Below are 16,643 nucleotides of genomic sequence, written 5' to 3'. Positions count from 1 at the left end.
GAGAGCCTACAGAATGGGAGATCTTTGCCACCTGCTCCTCAGATAGAGCACTAATGTCTGCAATATAAAAAGAACTCAGAAAACTATAAAATATAATATAATTAATGTCTGCAATATAAAAAGAACCACATTAATGTCTGCAATATAAAAAGAACACACAAAATAATTAAACACTTTTGTAAAGAAGAAACACAAATGGCCAATAAATATATGAAAAAAATTCAACATCTCTAGCAATCAGGGAAATGTAAATCAAAACTACACTGAGATTTCATTTCACTACCATCAGAATATAAATAATAATAAACATTGGCGAAGAGGTGGGGAAAAGGGTACACTCATACACTGTCAGTGGGCCTGTAAATTAGTGCAAATACTCCATAAATCAATATGGAGATTCCTCAGAAAACTAGGTAGTGAACTACCATATGACCCAGCTATTCCACTCCTAGTCCATTCTTTGTCCAAAAGATCAAAAATCATCCTATTACAGTGACACAGCCACATCAATGTTTATAACAGCACAATTCACAATAGCCAAGCTATGGAACCGACCAAAGTGCCCTTTAACAAACGAATGAAAAAATAAAATGTGGTATATATACACAATGTAGTATTACTCAGTCAGAAAGAAGATTGAAATTATGGCATTTGCTGCAAAGGGTATAACTGGAGGTCAACATACTAAGTGAAATAATCCAGACACAGAAAGTGAAAGGTCAAATGATTTCTCTGATATGCGGAAGCTAGACCAAAATAAGGAAAAAACAGAAAAGTGGTAGGGAAAAGGGAATTCTATCAAAATAGAAGTAAGATCAGGGGAGGGAGAAGAGACAAGATAAGGAAAGACAGTGGAATGAATCTGATCGAAATTTCCTATGTAATCACATGAATATACCACAGTGAATCTCATCTTTATTTATATCCACAAGGCACTAATTAAAAAAAAAAAACTATAAGTACACTGAATTCGAACAAATTATATTCCATGATTTTATAACTAAGAATGAATTGTAATGTTATGTGTAACTAAAAAAAAACTAATCAAAAATAGCATCAGGGCTGGGGCTGGGGCTCAGTGGTGGAGCACTTGCCTAGCAAGCACGAAGCTCTGGGTTCAATCCTCAGCACCATGTGAAAATAAATAAATAAAATAAAGGTATTATGTCCACCTACATCTAAAAAATATTTAAAAAAAAAAACACAGCATCATATCTGATACTCAAGTTCTGTGAATATAAGATATGCTACTTAGGTTACTGGTTGGTTAATTGTATTCTAAGTCTATGTTCTATAGGTCATCTTCTGAACCATGTGGAAATAATCACTTGTAACTTACTGATTTTGTATGCTCTGGTCTTGGTGCAATAACTGGTGGGGGCTCATTGTCATCTTCTTCTTCCTCCTCTTCTTCATCTTCTTCTTCAGATACAGGAGGAGCTAAAGGAGGCTCAGATGCTGTTTTTGTACTCTTAGAGAAAAAAATTTAAGTATCAGGTATTAATTCTCATTGTTTTTCATCAGAAATGAGAAAACAAAAATGAATATTTAAGCATGTAGGGATAGGAAGGAGCTATGTATTTTATACTGGTGTGCAAGATGTGCTCACATTCAGAGATCAATTTGTTTCACGATGGAATGAACCATTTTTTTGTTTGCAACTGAGCTCAAAAACAGTGAACAATTTATTACTTTAGTATTTTAAAGTTAAATGTTTTTGAATCCAATGAGTACTTAAAAATCAAACTGCCACTAAAGCCTCAAATCTGTACTGGATACATTGTCAATTTGTTGATTGATGGTTTGTCAATTTGAGAAGGGCAGAGCATTCATATGGATATTGTATTAATACAGCTCTGCAAATACTCACTAAGAATAAGGAAGCCAGTAAATGTTTCTTCCTTGTTCAGCCTCCTGAAAAGAAGCACTCAGACAGTAATAGAAATGAAGATCTAATCACCTATCTACCTAAATAATTGTTTGATATTAACCAATAGGTTAATGTTGATTTACAATAACTAATAAAATATAATAATATAACCAACAATAACAACCACCACCACAATACCTAGGATCATTCATGTTAACACAGGGGCAGAATGGTTGCAAAGTCTATTTTAAAAAAAACTAAGGTTATGGTTCTCAAAGTGTGGTTCCCAAATCAGCATCATCAAGCAACTTGTTAGAAAAGCAAATTATTAGGCTCTTTGTACTTTGGAATCAGAAACTCTGCAAGTGTGGCCCAACAATATGTGTTATAACAAGCTTTACATGTTATTCTGATGCATTGTCCAATATAGGAACTACCAGCCACATATGGTTATTGAACATTAAAATGCAGGTAGACTAAACTGTGTTCTAAGTGTAAAGTATATTCCAGGTGTTATATACTTAATGTGAAATAATTTGATTTTTTTTTTTTTTTTTGGTACTGGGGATTGAACTCAGGGGCAATCAACCACTGAGAAACATTCCATCCCTATTTTGTATTTTATTTAGAGACAGGGTCTCACTGAGTTGCTTAGTGCCTCACAGTTGCTGAGGCTGGCTTTGAACTCATGATACTCCTGCCTCAGCTTCCCAAGACACTGAGATTACAGGCGAAAAACCACCACTCCCAGTCACATGAGATAATTTTAAAAAATGTTTCATCGATACGTATATATTGATGTATTAAAATATTAATTTAATATACTGGATTAAATTAAATATATTATTAAATTAGTTCAACTATTTCTTTTTAATTTTCTGAAATGATTGAAAATTTAAGGTGAATTTAAATTTATGGTTTGTATTTCTGCTGAACAGCTCTATTAGAGCTGCTTTGTATTTTTTGTTTTTATGAACTTACTAGTTTATTGTTTACATTACTGGGTATATTGCCCACAGTTATCCTACAATAAATTTTTATTCCTTGAATTCAAAGATCCTGGGGGCAGTTATAGGTATACTATAAAGACTATTAGGTCAAAAGACCTCAGTCTGTGATTAAAAATTCAATATGGATTTTCTACAGCAATGTAAATACCTACAGTAGAGTCATAAGGTATAACACATATCTGATAGGAGCTAGCAATATTTATATATTTGAGAAATAAGGCACCCTAGAATTGATAAACACATGAAAGAATATTTCCCTGATATAGATGTTAAGTGGTTTATAGATTGAAGTTCATGTATACTAGACATTGGTTTTCTTATTTATCCACCTGTATTTATTATGAACTTAATCATAATAACTGGGCTATAGTATCATATTATGGCTATAGCAATAGTAACAAATGTTAACAACATCATGATACCAGCTTTAAAAAAATCACTTTCTTCTTATGAAACACTATCTGTTCAGGGCAATTCAGTTAGGTGCAGGAAGAAATTACCTTTGGGTTATTGTATTTGTTTTGATATTTTGTTCTTTCTAGAAAGGTGCTCTGTCTTATGATTATTGGAATCAAGAATGTACCTAATGAGGGGCTGGGGTTGTGGCTCAGTAGTAGAATGCTTGCCTGGTATGTGTGAGGCCCTGGGTTGGATCCTTGGCACCACATATAGATAAATAAATAAAGTAAAAAATCCACTGGCAACTAAAAAATTTTTTTTAAAAAAGAATGTACCTAATGACAGAATGTTCATATAAATGAAGTACATTTTTTATAATGTGAAAAATGCTGCTATTTTATCAGTTAGGCAGTATAAACCAGACTTGGGTATAATAAGCTTTATGCCGGCCTATGAAGATGTTTCAGATTAGAAAAAAATCATCAGTTCTAAAAGGACACTATAAAACTATCAAGTAAATTAATCAATCTATAATCAAATGTCTATTAAGTATAATAATACATCAACATAACCAATTACTTAAATTTAGCATTTACAGAAATTTCATTACATTGAAAACAAATTGTAGGTTAGATTTTCTTATTTAGCAACAATTCTTAAGTACTCACAAAGATTTGCCAAGAAATTATACATAATCATACATTAAATTTTACTTATAACCAAATTATTTCAAAAATCAATATTTTAAAAAACCGTTTCAAAAATTTACAGCAAAAATATAAAGTGGAATATAGGAGTTCTTTAATATGACCTCCAAAAGTACACTTATAAAAATTCTTACTAGGATCAAAGAATGACCCTGCTGGCAAATATTATAACCCAAGGTCTAGTCTTCTTGGACCAATTCTTAGACTGTTGCAAAAACCAATTAGTGCATAATGGCCAAGTAGCTACCTTTCATATTTCAAGTTTCGTTACTGTGGGGGACAAGAACCCTAAACTCTACTTGCTTCCCTGACATTCCCTGTCTAGACACTGCTAAGATTCTGTATGTGGTGGTCATTTTTGCTGCTGTAAGTTTAACAAACTTATTTGTTTAACAAGTTTTTGTAGTAGTCTTTTTTTTTTTTTTTTGTATGTGGGGCCTTGTGCATGTGAGGCAAGCACTCTACGAACTGATCAATATCCCTAGGCCTGTAGTACTCATTTTTGTAGGGTTTCCATATTCTTCCAGGCAGAGAATTACTATGTCTAAAATTTAAAATTGTAAAAAATGTAGATAAAAAGTATGACATATTTTTGTCTCATCAAAATTACAGAGGGTCAAAAATATCATGATGCACACATTGGGACATGGGAGGCACTTATTGACCTTTGTTGGGACAAGGACTCTTAACATTCTGAAAGATTTGGCTCATATCTCCAGAAAAATGCAGGTAGAGACTTTTTTAAACATATACTTTCAACAGTTCATAGAGCTTGTGAAACCATCCCTGAACTCCAAGTTATGAACCCTGATCCAGAGAATGCACCAGCTAGAGGAACTATTTTAGGAAACTATCTTTTCTTTGATATTAATTTCTAAAGGCCAAAGGAATTGGAAGAAAGATTTTTGATACTTAGATGATAGAAAATATAGTTTGAGGGTCCTTGTTGGTATTTGTTTAAAATTCAGAATTCATAATTTCAATGCAGATCTATTTTCAGAATAGACTTCTGGAATCTGCACCTTAACAGACGTCCCTCGCAATTCTGATGCACACTGAAGGAAAAAAAAAATAACTAGTATATAAACAAACCAGTACTGCAAATCAAAAAAGAGCAATCTGTCAACTACACATTCAGTTTCTTTAGCAAATGATGGCATATTCATATTAATTGTTTTTAGCTTAAATTGGAATAATAGCTCAGGATCCTAAATATAATCAATTCATTTTTAATAGCACAATCAAAATATAAAATTTAAAATTGGCTTCAAATTGAAGAGTAGGTCACTGAATAGAATTTGGAATTTAATACACTAATATTAAAGAAGCTATATAATAAGTGAGAAGTAAAACAGGCATCTGTTTAAAATATTTAGAAAATGCAACATTGCTTCTATTTTAATTTTTATCCAGACTATTAAAGGATGCCAAAACTTGTGATCAGTTCAGGCTGTGCCTATACCGAGTAGTCAGGATCATTAAATTAGATCCTGTACGATAATCTCAATATCTTCCAATAGAAATCTGAATCTCCTGAAAGATAATATGCTTATATTTTAATTCACTCACATCTTTTTTTTATATGGATTGAACTGGGGGCAGTCAACCACTGAGCCATATCTCCAGCCCTTTTTATATTTTATTTACAGACAGGGTCTCACTAAGTTGCTTAGGGCCTCACTAAGTTGCTGAGGCTGAGCAGGATATGGCAGTGCATGCCCATACGCCCAGGAGCTCAGGAGGCTGAGGCAGGAGGATCACGAGTTCAAAGCCAGCCTCAGCAACAGCAAGGCACTAAGAAACTCAGTGAGACCCTGTCTTTAAATAAAATACAAAATAGGGCTGGGGATGTGGCTCAGTGGCCGATTGCCCCTGAGTTCAATACCCGGTAGCGCAAAAAAAAAAAAAAAAAAAAAAGAAGGTAAAAATAAGTTGCTGAGGCAGGGTTTGAACTCGTGATCTTCCTGCCTTAGCCTACCAAGCCATACTCACATATCATTTTAAGCATACAGCCATATTTGATCTCATCCTTTCCTCTAACATACCATCATTAATCAAGACATCTCTAGAATTTGAATCTAATTTTCAGTCCTATTGTCACTGTCTCATATCAGGGCTCTGGTTCAGTTGTATACAGTATTTTCCCCACTAGTCTCTCTTCATTTGGTCTCGCCTTCTGTTCTCAATTAATTCTGGACATTTGCTGTTAGTTACACTTCCCAAAGCATAACCTTTGATCACTTCACTGTCTGGCTTCAAAACACTTCAAGGGCTTCCCACTGCATACTGGAAAAGTCAGATGCCTAAAAATACCATTTAAGGGTCTCTGATTTTAGCCCCATATTTTCTTTCACAGTTTCACTGTGTTACCTTTTCTGTGTTACCTTTTCTTTCATCCAGACTTTATTCAAACCTATGACTTTTGTTCCCATGCTCTCCTCACCATTGTGCACTTTCCTCAAACCTTTCCTTTTGCTTAGAATGCCCTTCCCCATTTTCACAAATCCAAATCTCATCCTGTCTAAAATAAGGTCTAGCTCCAATCCCAACTTTTATATGATTCATTTTCTAATTCAGCATTCAAAAACTATATAGCAAGTGCTTATTAAGTACTAAGCAATGAGTTTAACCTCTCAGAGACAAGTGCCTACTTCCTTTCCATCCCCATCTTAAAATAATCTCTTTTCTTTGCATTTTCATAGCAAATTGATATATTCCATGGCATATTAATAGACACATTTGATACTCTATATTTAATAAACATACTTAATGCTATCCATATTATATTATGCTTCTTTATGTTCACACTTATTTACTGTACCACACTGAACTCCATACTTCTAAACTTATGCTAAATAAGAAAACATCTAGCTGCTTTATATCCAAAAAAACAAATCTACTTTTTTCTGATTTAATGGAATATTTGTCCATGATATAAACTTAATTCTATATGCAAAACCAACAGAAGTGATCTCAAAAGAAACAGTATATATTTCAGGGGAAAATAAAAACTAGTACACAGATTAATCTAGCAGGTTGGTGTTTAAAATAACTGACCTAAAAACAATACCTAGGGCTGGGATTATAGCTCAGTGGTGCTTGCCAAGCACATGTAAGGCACTAGGTTTCATCGTCAGCAACACATAAAAATATATAAAAATAAAGGTATTATGTCCATCTGTAATTTAAAAAGTTAAAAAAACCCACATCTAGTTCTTGGCCAGGACTGCACAAGTATGATACTAATTAAATTAAAGGAGGTAAAGTCTGTGTTGATAGGGGATGTTAACATTCTTTCTTACTTTCCTAAGCTCTCATGGCAAAGAAGAAAAAGGAGAAAGAAATAGCTAGTCAGATAGAGACAACAACAATCTGTTGTTTTTTCGATCATATGGTAATTCTTTTTTTAATTTTTGAGAACCTGCCATACTATTTGTTGTGCTCTGGAGATGAAGTATCCTCCAAAAACTTATGTGTGAGATGGTGTAAGAATTCTCAGTTGACATGATAAGATTATGAGAGGGGTAATGTAATTAGTGGTAAATCCACTGATATGGATTAAGTGTAGTCAGGTAGAGTATAGCTGGAGGAACTAGGTCAGTGGGGCTGTGCCTTTGGCATTCATAATTTGTCATTGGGGAGCTTGAGTTCTCTCTCTGCTTTCTGGTTGCCATTCTAAGCTGCTTTCCTCCACCATGGCCTTCTGCCATGATGTTCTGTCTCAGCTTGGGTCCAGAGCTAGGAAGTGAGCAAACCATGAACTAAACCTCTAAAACAGTGAGACAAAAGGAACTGTTCCCTCTAATTTTTTTTCTGTCTTTTAGTCACAGTGATAAAAATGCTAACTAAAACTTTTAAAGGCTAACTAAACCATTATTCTTCACCACTTATGATCTACTATTGTCACATCCACCCAGGGTGATTTCAAGTAGGCCAATAGTATCCTTCTACAAAAAGGGAAAAATCAGCCTGGCAATCCATGACTCTTTGGATAAAAAATAGGGGACTTTTGCTAATGTCAATTATTTTACACCTGAAGAAGCATGTATGTCAGGAAATACTTTCAATCAGTATATTAGAATGAAAATTCATAGAAAAGGAAACTTTGCCTAAGATCATTTCCTCTTTAATATATGTGAATATTATTTCAGATACTATAGCACTTCCAAGAACTAGGTTACATTTATTCCAGTTAGTTCTCCAATACACCTATATGACTTTGGGCAAAGTCACCTCCTACAATGTGCCTCAGTCTGCTGAAATAAATTACACTAAAATGTTGTATTGTGACCTTAGACAAGTCATTTCTATCCTCAGTTCCCTCATCTATAAAGTAAATCTTAGTTGAGTTGTAGGAAAGATGAAGCAAGTATAAAATATTAACCCACATTGTACATTTTAAGTTTTCAATAAAAAGAAGTTGTTATTAATATGGTTTTTATTTTTAAGATTCTATACATAGAGAAAGAAAAGCATTTGTCCATGTAAAGACAAATGAACATGAATTTTCACAGTATCTTTATTTGTAATAGCCTCAAACTGGAAATAATCTGGAAAGTCTTCAGTGGGTGAGTGACTAAACAAATAATGCCATAATTATACCATGGAATACTACTACTCAGCAATAAAAGGAACAATCTAGTGATACACAAACTAGTGGCTGAGGATTAATTGTGATCAGTCATGAGAGGTTTTACTAGGGTCCTGGAGGCATTCTAAGACTTGTTTGTGGTGATGGCAGTACAGGTGTATAAATTTACTAAAAACTCGTTGTATCCTTAAAATTGGGAAATTTTATAAATGTAAGTTATACCCTTAAAAACTGTTTTGTGAAGATTTTATATCTAAAAACTGGATTATGCGATTATATTCTATTGGATCTTAGGGAACCCTGATTATAACAAAGAGTCTTTAATTTTTCACTTACCGAAGGATGTGCTGCTATGTATCCATGTGCACTTTTATCTGAAAAGTGAGAACCAAAAGGTTACCTTTATTTCATGAAGTCGACCTCATTTAGAAAAATAGAAAAAAATATATTTGAGCAGAAGGTAATACTTCAATTTAGTATTAAATACATATTATGACAAATGATACCTTTTTTAAAAAAATAGCTCACACCATTACATGTTCTCACCAAGTCATTTTACAACCTATAGTAAAAGCCCCCAGGTCTTCAGTGTACCTCATCTATAAGGAGGAATATCAAGATTACCTATTCCTAACTGTTATGATTCTATACATCAATATCCATGATTTATTTTCTTTCCTCTCTTCCTCATCATCTCTTCCTTCTGTCCTCCCTTAAAAATTACCATCTTCTCATCTTCTTCTCCAGTCAGTCAGTTTCAACATTAGAGCATTCAGAAAACATATGTTGAGGATCTGAGGTTGTGGCTCAGAGGTAGAGCACTTGCCTAGCACGTGTAAGGCCCTGGGTTCAATCCTCAGCACCCCATAAAAATAAATGAATAAAATAAAGGTATTGTGACCAACTACAACTAAAAAATAAATATTTTTAAAAAAGAAAACACATGTTGAGTTTCACTCAGCTAAGTATAATGCAGGAACTCTGATACTATTGAGTTTTGCCATAGTGCCCAGGAGTTCATATTTTTAAGTTAAAATAATTCAGCATCTAGAAATATGGTGCTAAACAGAAGTGACTACTTGGAGTAAAAAACAAACTCTGAGAAACTGAAGGGTATTAATGGTTATACTGAAATGATTTCTTGAATGCATTTTCAGTTCTGGTAACCTATTGGAGGCCCACTCCTATTGTCTTAGCATTAAACACTGTTGATGTATCAACAGACTCTCTCAGGCATTTCATTCCACATGGAACACTAAAATATCATAAAAATGTTTCCTTAATGGTTTTCTTTTCAGAAAAAAGTTTTTAGGTTTTTAACATTGGATGGTAGTTAAATAATCCTCTCATATCAAAAAGTCCCACTTAGTGTATGAATTGCCATGTGCCTTCAAGTCTGAGCTTTGATATTTGACATGGCCAAATAAGACAATCCTCCACTTCCAAGTACATCCTTGTACTATTCTCAAAGAGATCTCAAGCCTGCCCTATATTAAATCCAATGACAAGCCACAGGAGGTCCTTATGGCTAGGATACTATTGATAGCATTCCCTTTATTCTTTGGATATTTAATTATACTAGAGAGATGATCCAGATCACTTTTCTCAAAATGTGAAAGTATTATTTGGGATTAGGTTTCTCTTGGTTGTTTATATTGCACATTTGAACATCAAATTTCCAAACCAAGGCCAGGTCTACACACTAGCAAATTAAAGCACAATTTGGCAGTATGGCTATTTCAATCTTTTTAAATAATAAGACATAGTTCCTCTTTTTCAGTCTGATATTGGGATCTGATCAAAGTAACCTGACAACCACAAAATTTATTCTGTGTCATCATGATATAAATCATTGAGTCTAAGGGGTACAATGTATTTCCATTGATTATGGTTCAATCCAAAACCTCTTACTTCATGAACCCATCACAAGGCCTGATCATAAGATACCGAGTATCAAGAATTGTGATTGCTAATTCAAGTTTACCATTACTGCTTCACTCAACAATTTCCCTACTTGGGTTCTGCAAAAACAGCCAATTAAAATAAATCTTCTAACATCAAGCCCAAATTCCAATTTGTCTTTTTGTTTTACTTATGGTGAATCCAGTCAGAGAAGGTACTGGAACTGACTTCAAAAGTTTTATAGACATTCTGTTCTAATCATGAGATTCTAAGACTAGAATGACTTTTTCACCTTTTGATGCACCAGAATTTCTCTTACCTCCTGATGTAAAGCTCATGTATTTCTGGTTGTTGACGGTTTCTTTGGAATCATAGAATTTGAGAACATCAAGAACGGCTTGTGGGTTCTTCTTTTGTTCCAGTTTTGTTATGTTGGAGGTTTGGAGTAATCTTGCCCATTGCTCAGGAATTCCCTGTGGACAACCAAAGGGAAAAAATGGCAGCTGAGAACATACGGCAATGGCAATTTCATGTTCCAGTAAAGTTCTTCACCAAGAAGCCCATGCTACCTGTAGGATTACACTTGGGAAACTGAAGTTACATTCTAGATTTAACGTTAGTAACTTAATAATGCAATCATTCTCTTCTCTAATTAAAACACATAGGTAAAACTAGGATCCAACTTAAAAAGGGTGGGTGGGAGTATGACTGTGATAGAAAAAAAAAGCGCATGAAAATCACCTCCATATTGACTCTGCTCATCCATGAAATGATGTTTACAGCTTAGCTTATTTTGTTCTGGTGACTCAGGGCAGACATAGCAAGACTTCTCTAAATTTGTGCACAACATAGTATAGTGCAGATCAATGGGTTTTATATGACTGGATTAACATAAGCTATTTCTGTGCATGTTGCAATCAGAATATGCTTTAGAATAAAAGGAAAGCCTCACCCTTGGTCAGTTTACACTTTGTGATTACAAAATTCAATTTTTTTTGGAACTACAGCTTTAATATAAAGTCAAATTGGGAGGAGATCAAACTAGAATTGTGGAGGAGCAATGACCATTGAGATGCTAAATAGTAAACATTAATGCTGCTTTGGGGATTTTCCCTGCAGCTTTCTCCAGGGTATGCCTCCTCCTCTCCTCCCTCCCTCCCTTCCTCCCCACTTCATTTATTGGTCACATAGAACCTGGGGACTATGAAAACCATGCCAAAACCTTGTGAAAATTTACAATAATCTGAAGTATTTAGAGCAGAGAGGAGGGAGTATTTGAAAATCTTACCAAGGAGAATTGCAAAAAATTACAGAGAAGTTAGTTTTGCATTAAGCATCCAACATTCTTTCCTACATCTTCAGCCTACGTCCCCATTTCATAATTGTCCAAACTCCAAGAGCAACTTGGAGAGAGAAACAGACACACTATTCCTGAAGTGCATCCAGGCACAATTTATGTGGCTTTGTCCTATGAAGTCTCGGCAAAACAATGTGTGACGTGGGCCTCCAGAGTTTGGGAATGACAACAAAAAAGTGAGATAAGCCAAGCAACAACTCTACTGCACACACATGAACCTGCTGCTGCAGTGCTATGACATCTCAAAGAAGCACTTTGATGCAAGCTTCTTTTGGGCCTGTGACGCACCTCTGGGAGCTTCCCTGGGCACATCTGTGAGCCATAGAGATCTGGCTGTAATGGACGTAAATAAAGAAAGAAAAGAAAGTTAAAACAGAATGTGGGACAACTTAGAAGGTGGGAGGAGATGAAACCAATGGGTCTGAATGGGGGGGGGTCCCTTTTAAAGTGGGGCGGTTATGAAAATAGGGAGGTATTAACTAAATCAGGGACAGGACAGGCTACAGGACAACAGATTTAAGAGAACAGAGAAAACGACAATGTTCCAAAGTTTGGAATTATAATTCCACTTTTGGCCAGGTGCTTACTTCATAAATAGGCAATAATAAGAATTACCATTAAATGATTGGAGAAATTTCTAAAAGCAGAAACATGAATTTGGAGGGAAGAAGAATGGCATCATGAAAAACTTTGACAATAATTTGTAAGTTGTTTTTATAACTTGGTGATCACAGGTAGCCCAATGGCCATGTGAATAACTTACAAATTTCAATTCCCAATTCTGGTTAACCAATTTAAATTTCACATTGAAAGTGTCTCTCTGGCTAAAATTCAGAGAATGGATATAAGGCAATGCTGAATTTTTGTTCTCATTGATGTAATTCTTCTATATTTTATTGCTAAAGTCATGGCTGGCTTACAGAAAACTAGGTAAAGGATGTTCCCACACAGCCAGACTCTATGTTTAAGATTCTTATACACTTGAGACTGGGGAAAGGGAAACAATTTCTTTTCAGACCATATATGGATAATTTACATTTTAATACTACAGTTCCAAATCCCACTTCCCAGAAAATAAGGTCTGATATAAGGTACAGCATTGTCTAAATATATTCAAATGCTACAGAAACATGCTTTGACCCAACTGGTTTGATTTGGGATATATGTCCTTGATTCCTGGCATTTGGGGTTACTCCAAGCACAGTGAAACAACACTTTTACATGCATTCATCACGCAGTTTGATGCTAAAGCCTTAAGCCAAAAATTGGAACTCAGGAGCCCATGCATGATCCCAGTTCTGATTCTAAGTGCAATTAATAGCATTTGGTTAATACTGTAATGGCCAAAGGAGGTATTAAGTGTTACAAATCCAGGTATGCATTGCACATAACCACTAAAGCAGACTTCACTGGCATGATCATTACCATATTCATTAGAATATTTGCAGTTATTATACATCCCCAGGGTACTTCTAAACTTCTGTGATAATAGTCATGTGATCACTAGACAGCAGAAAAAATGCTGTCAATTGCAGGAGATATTCTAGACAACTATACTTACCACATAGCTACACTGATTATGTAATTTCTTTTTTCTAAGTTGAGGCAAACCAGTTTATCAATGAAACCTGACACTTAAATTTGAACGTATGCCACAAAGGCACATAAATCAGAAAGTCATCTCATTACTCCAAATTGAGGCACTAATCTCAAAGGTTAGACAGCTAATGGAGACCTAAGAGCATCAGAAGCAGGAGCACATATCAATTCCTGACCATATATACGATAACAAGTAGATGTACATCAAGCTGGGGATTGTCCAGTGTAGCCCAGGAGAATGGTAGCATGATATAACAGGCCAAGCATTATCTTATCATAAGAAAAGATAATTTATATCACTCATACCATTTTTCCCTCTGATTGACTTGAAGCGACCGTCACAGGTCTAGAGGTCTGGAAAGGGGAGTTCTGAAGTATTTGGGACAAAAATGGTAATATAAAGGGTAAGGACTTGTAATAATTTAATACCAGAAAAAAATCTCACCTCCCAACCTAATTTTAGCTACAGCATCCAAGTATATGACCAGATATACAAGGTTATATAGACCAATTAGCCACAGTGTAATCACCAAAGCAACACACCAAACCAGTGTCCAAATATTCAAAATACCAGGCCCTTTGTAAGACAACTGGATTAAACAATTCAAGAAATTGCTAAACATTCAACCTCAACAACAACAATAATCAAATTTAGTGATATGATCCTTCCAAAACACAACGACTTAGTGGTACTGTGGCAATTAAGACCTACTAAATCCTACCAATTAAATTACTTTTTAGAGTGTATTATCATTTGGCATTTTAAAAGTTAAACAAATAAATAGTATAGAAAATGTAAATCATGTTAAGATGGTAAAAAATAGGCAGAATTTGATATTTTTAAAAATTACAAGTGGGTACGTCATTATAAAATATCATCAAGATGACAATAAAATGCTTCATATTTCTAAATTTACTTTCTGTCTATATAGTTAATAGATTTATGTCATTTGGCTCCATCAAAATAGTTGTTTTATTTAAAAATTGGTGGGGGATTGTTTTAATGGATTTGGTTGTATCAAACTATTTTTCATGATTGAAAAGACTGCCCATATATCCCACATATCCCACCTCATCCCTCTGAGTGGTTCACTGTATTCTAATTAACAACAAAATGAAAATAGCTAGTGCTACAGTCAGCAAGATGGTGGTGATTCACTTCCTTCATTTCCATTCAGAACTTAGTAACAATAACAATAACAACAAAAAGATAAAGATGGAGAGATTGCATCACAAGATGGCAAGTAAGTTGGAAAAAAGTAGAAACAATAAAACATTGGAAGGAAGCAAAATATCACATGGAAAAGCTAGAAAGGAAAATCAGAAAAAAAAGAAAAATATGGGATGACAACAATAAAACTAAGAGAAATTCAAACAGAAATACAGAGGGGAAAGGGTCAAAATTGAAAAGATAAAGTTATAAAAATAAAATAGGTAAGAGTTGTTAGATAAAATTTCTATAAATTTTAAGAGGTTTTCCTGTTTCAAATGTCAGAAAAATAATTGTAATCTCTTTAAAATGTAAAAATTGTCCAGATTATAAAAATTACTTTTATGTGATGGGGATAATGTGATAGTAGTGTTGATAGTGAAGTTATATTTCTAAAAGTACCTAACAGAATATGTATATTTTTCTACTCAAGGGCACTTTACCACTGAGCTACATCCCCAGTCCTTTTCACATTTTATTTTCAGAGAAGGTCTCACTAAATTGCCAAGTTTGGCCTTGATCTTATCATCCTCCTGCCTCAGGTTCCTGAGTTGCTAGAATTGCAGGTATGTGCCACCACATCTCACTCTAAGAGAATATTCTGACAATATAATAAAGGTTGGGCTCAAACTCAAGACCATTTGAGTAATGTCTCTGACTTTTTTTTAATTGTTGATGGACCTTTATTTTATTAATTTATTTATATGTGGTGCTGAGAGTCGATCCCAGTGCCTCACACATGCTATGCAAATACTCTACCACTGAGCCACAACCCCAGCCCAATGTCTCTGACTTTGATGATGAAATTCATTAAATCCTACCTATCTCAATTTTACAGTGGCAATATTTCCTAACACTCTCTTCTGCATACTACTGAGAACACAGGAATAATTAGTCCACACCACTTTATGAGGCCAAGATGTTTACTGTTTGCATTTCATTCTTATAGCTTACTTCCAGAATTGAACAAATAAGATAATGTGGTTGTCATTTCAATTACATTATTTGCTTTTCCAAATCAAATTGACTTGCTCCTTCTTTTTCTTATCGCTTAATCATATGATATAGTCTATTCACTAGCCATCATGGTATGAGAAATGAAATTTAACTGTTTGATATTGACATTTCTTTCTGGTTTAACAAGCCAAGATTTGATGGTAATGATTCTATTAAAGATTTTCCCCCAAAATGTACTCAAAATTACTCATTGTTTCAGAAAGCACATTTGATTGAGTTCCTTACTAGCAGAGAAAAAAGAGTAGTTGATCTTCCTAGGGATATATTTTTAGCAATATCTTTTCCCTCACCTTTCTAAAAGAGGTGCCAAATCTTTTTCTTAAAAAGAAAATATAAAATGGCATACATCTGAGATCTTGTGCTCTATGAGCACTACATATCCAAAAATGGATTGATATATAGCTATGCTGTATCCACAGAATTCTGATTGGTATTTGCTATACATAGTAAGTGTGTGTGTGTGTGTGTGTGTGTGTGTGTGTGTGTGTGTGAAGTAAACATATAACCACTAAAACGTGCATGATGTTTCAGTATTTCTCCTTGAAACATGGAGTTTGTTGTTTTGAATGTCTAAAAAATACATCTATTAATAATCTAATGTTGGGCATGATAGCACATGCCTATAATCCTAGCAACTCAGGAGGTTGAGGCAGGATTATCACAAATTCAAGGCTAACCTTAGCAACTTATTGAGACTCTCAGAAATTTGACAAGACCCTGTCTCAAAATAGTATTGATAATATTTTTTAAAAAATGGTCTATAGATGTAATTAGTGGTAAAGCACCACTGGTTTCAATTCCCAGTAGGAAAAAAAAAAAAACACAAGAAACAAAACAAAATGCTAAAAATAATCTATGTATTGAAATCAAATAGAAGATTAAGTTAATTTTATAGAGCTTTTTGGTTAGTGCAGTTAGCTCATCTGTGTAATTCAGGTCCTAATGTAAAGCCTGAATTATTCAGATCAACTGTCATCACTG

The 16,643-nt window shown here is 34.3% G+C and overlaps 1 protein-coding gene across 4 annotated transcripts in view; it reads right to left on the bottom strand.

Annotated features, from left to right (window-relative positions):
• Nucleotides 1–16,643, bottom strand: part of Pak3 (p21 (RAC1) activated kinase 3) — an 83,702-nt gene that overhangs the window by 48,019 nt on the left and 19,040 nt on the right. The window contains exons 3-7 of one of the 4 annotated variants that reach the window (XM_077106591.1): nucleotides 13,742–13,804; nucleotides 12,125–12,169; nucleotides 10,799–10,952; nucleotides 8,914–8,951; nucleotides 1,340–1,471 (exon numbers count right to left, since the gene is read on the bottom strand). In XM_077106591.1, coding sequence (XP_076962706.1) covers nucleotides 1,340–1,471; nucleotides 8,914–8,951; nucleotides 10,799–10,952; nucleotides 12,125–12,169; nucleotides 13,742–13,804 — 432 coding nt within the window. The remainder of the gene's footprint in view (nucleotides 1–1,339; nucleotides 1,472–8,913; nucleotides 8,952–10,798; nucleotides 10,953–12,124; nucleotides 12,170–13,741; nucleotides 13,805–16,643) is intronic. The other 3 variants (XM_077106592.1, XM_077106593.1, XM_077106594.1) reach the window with 3 other exon arrangements.

Source organism: Callospermophilus lateralis, chromosome X, assembly GCF_048772815.1.
Source record: "Callospermophilus lateralis isolate mCalLat2 chromosome X, mCalLat2.hap1, whole genome shotgun sequence".
Lineage (NCBI taxonomy): Eukaryota > Metazoa > Chordata > Mammalia > Rodentia > Sciuridae > Callospermophilus > Callospermophilus lateralis.
This window is presented reverse-complemented; position numbering and strand designations above follow the sequence as displayed.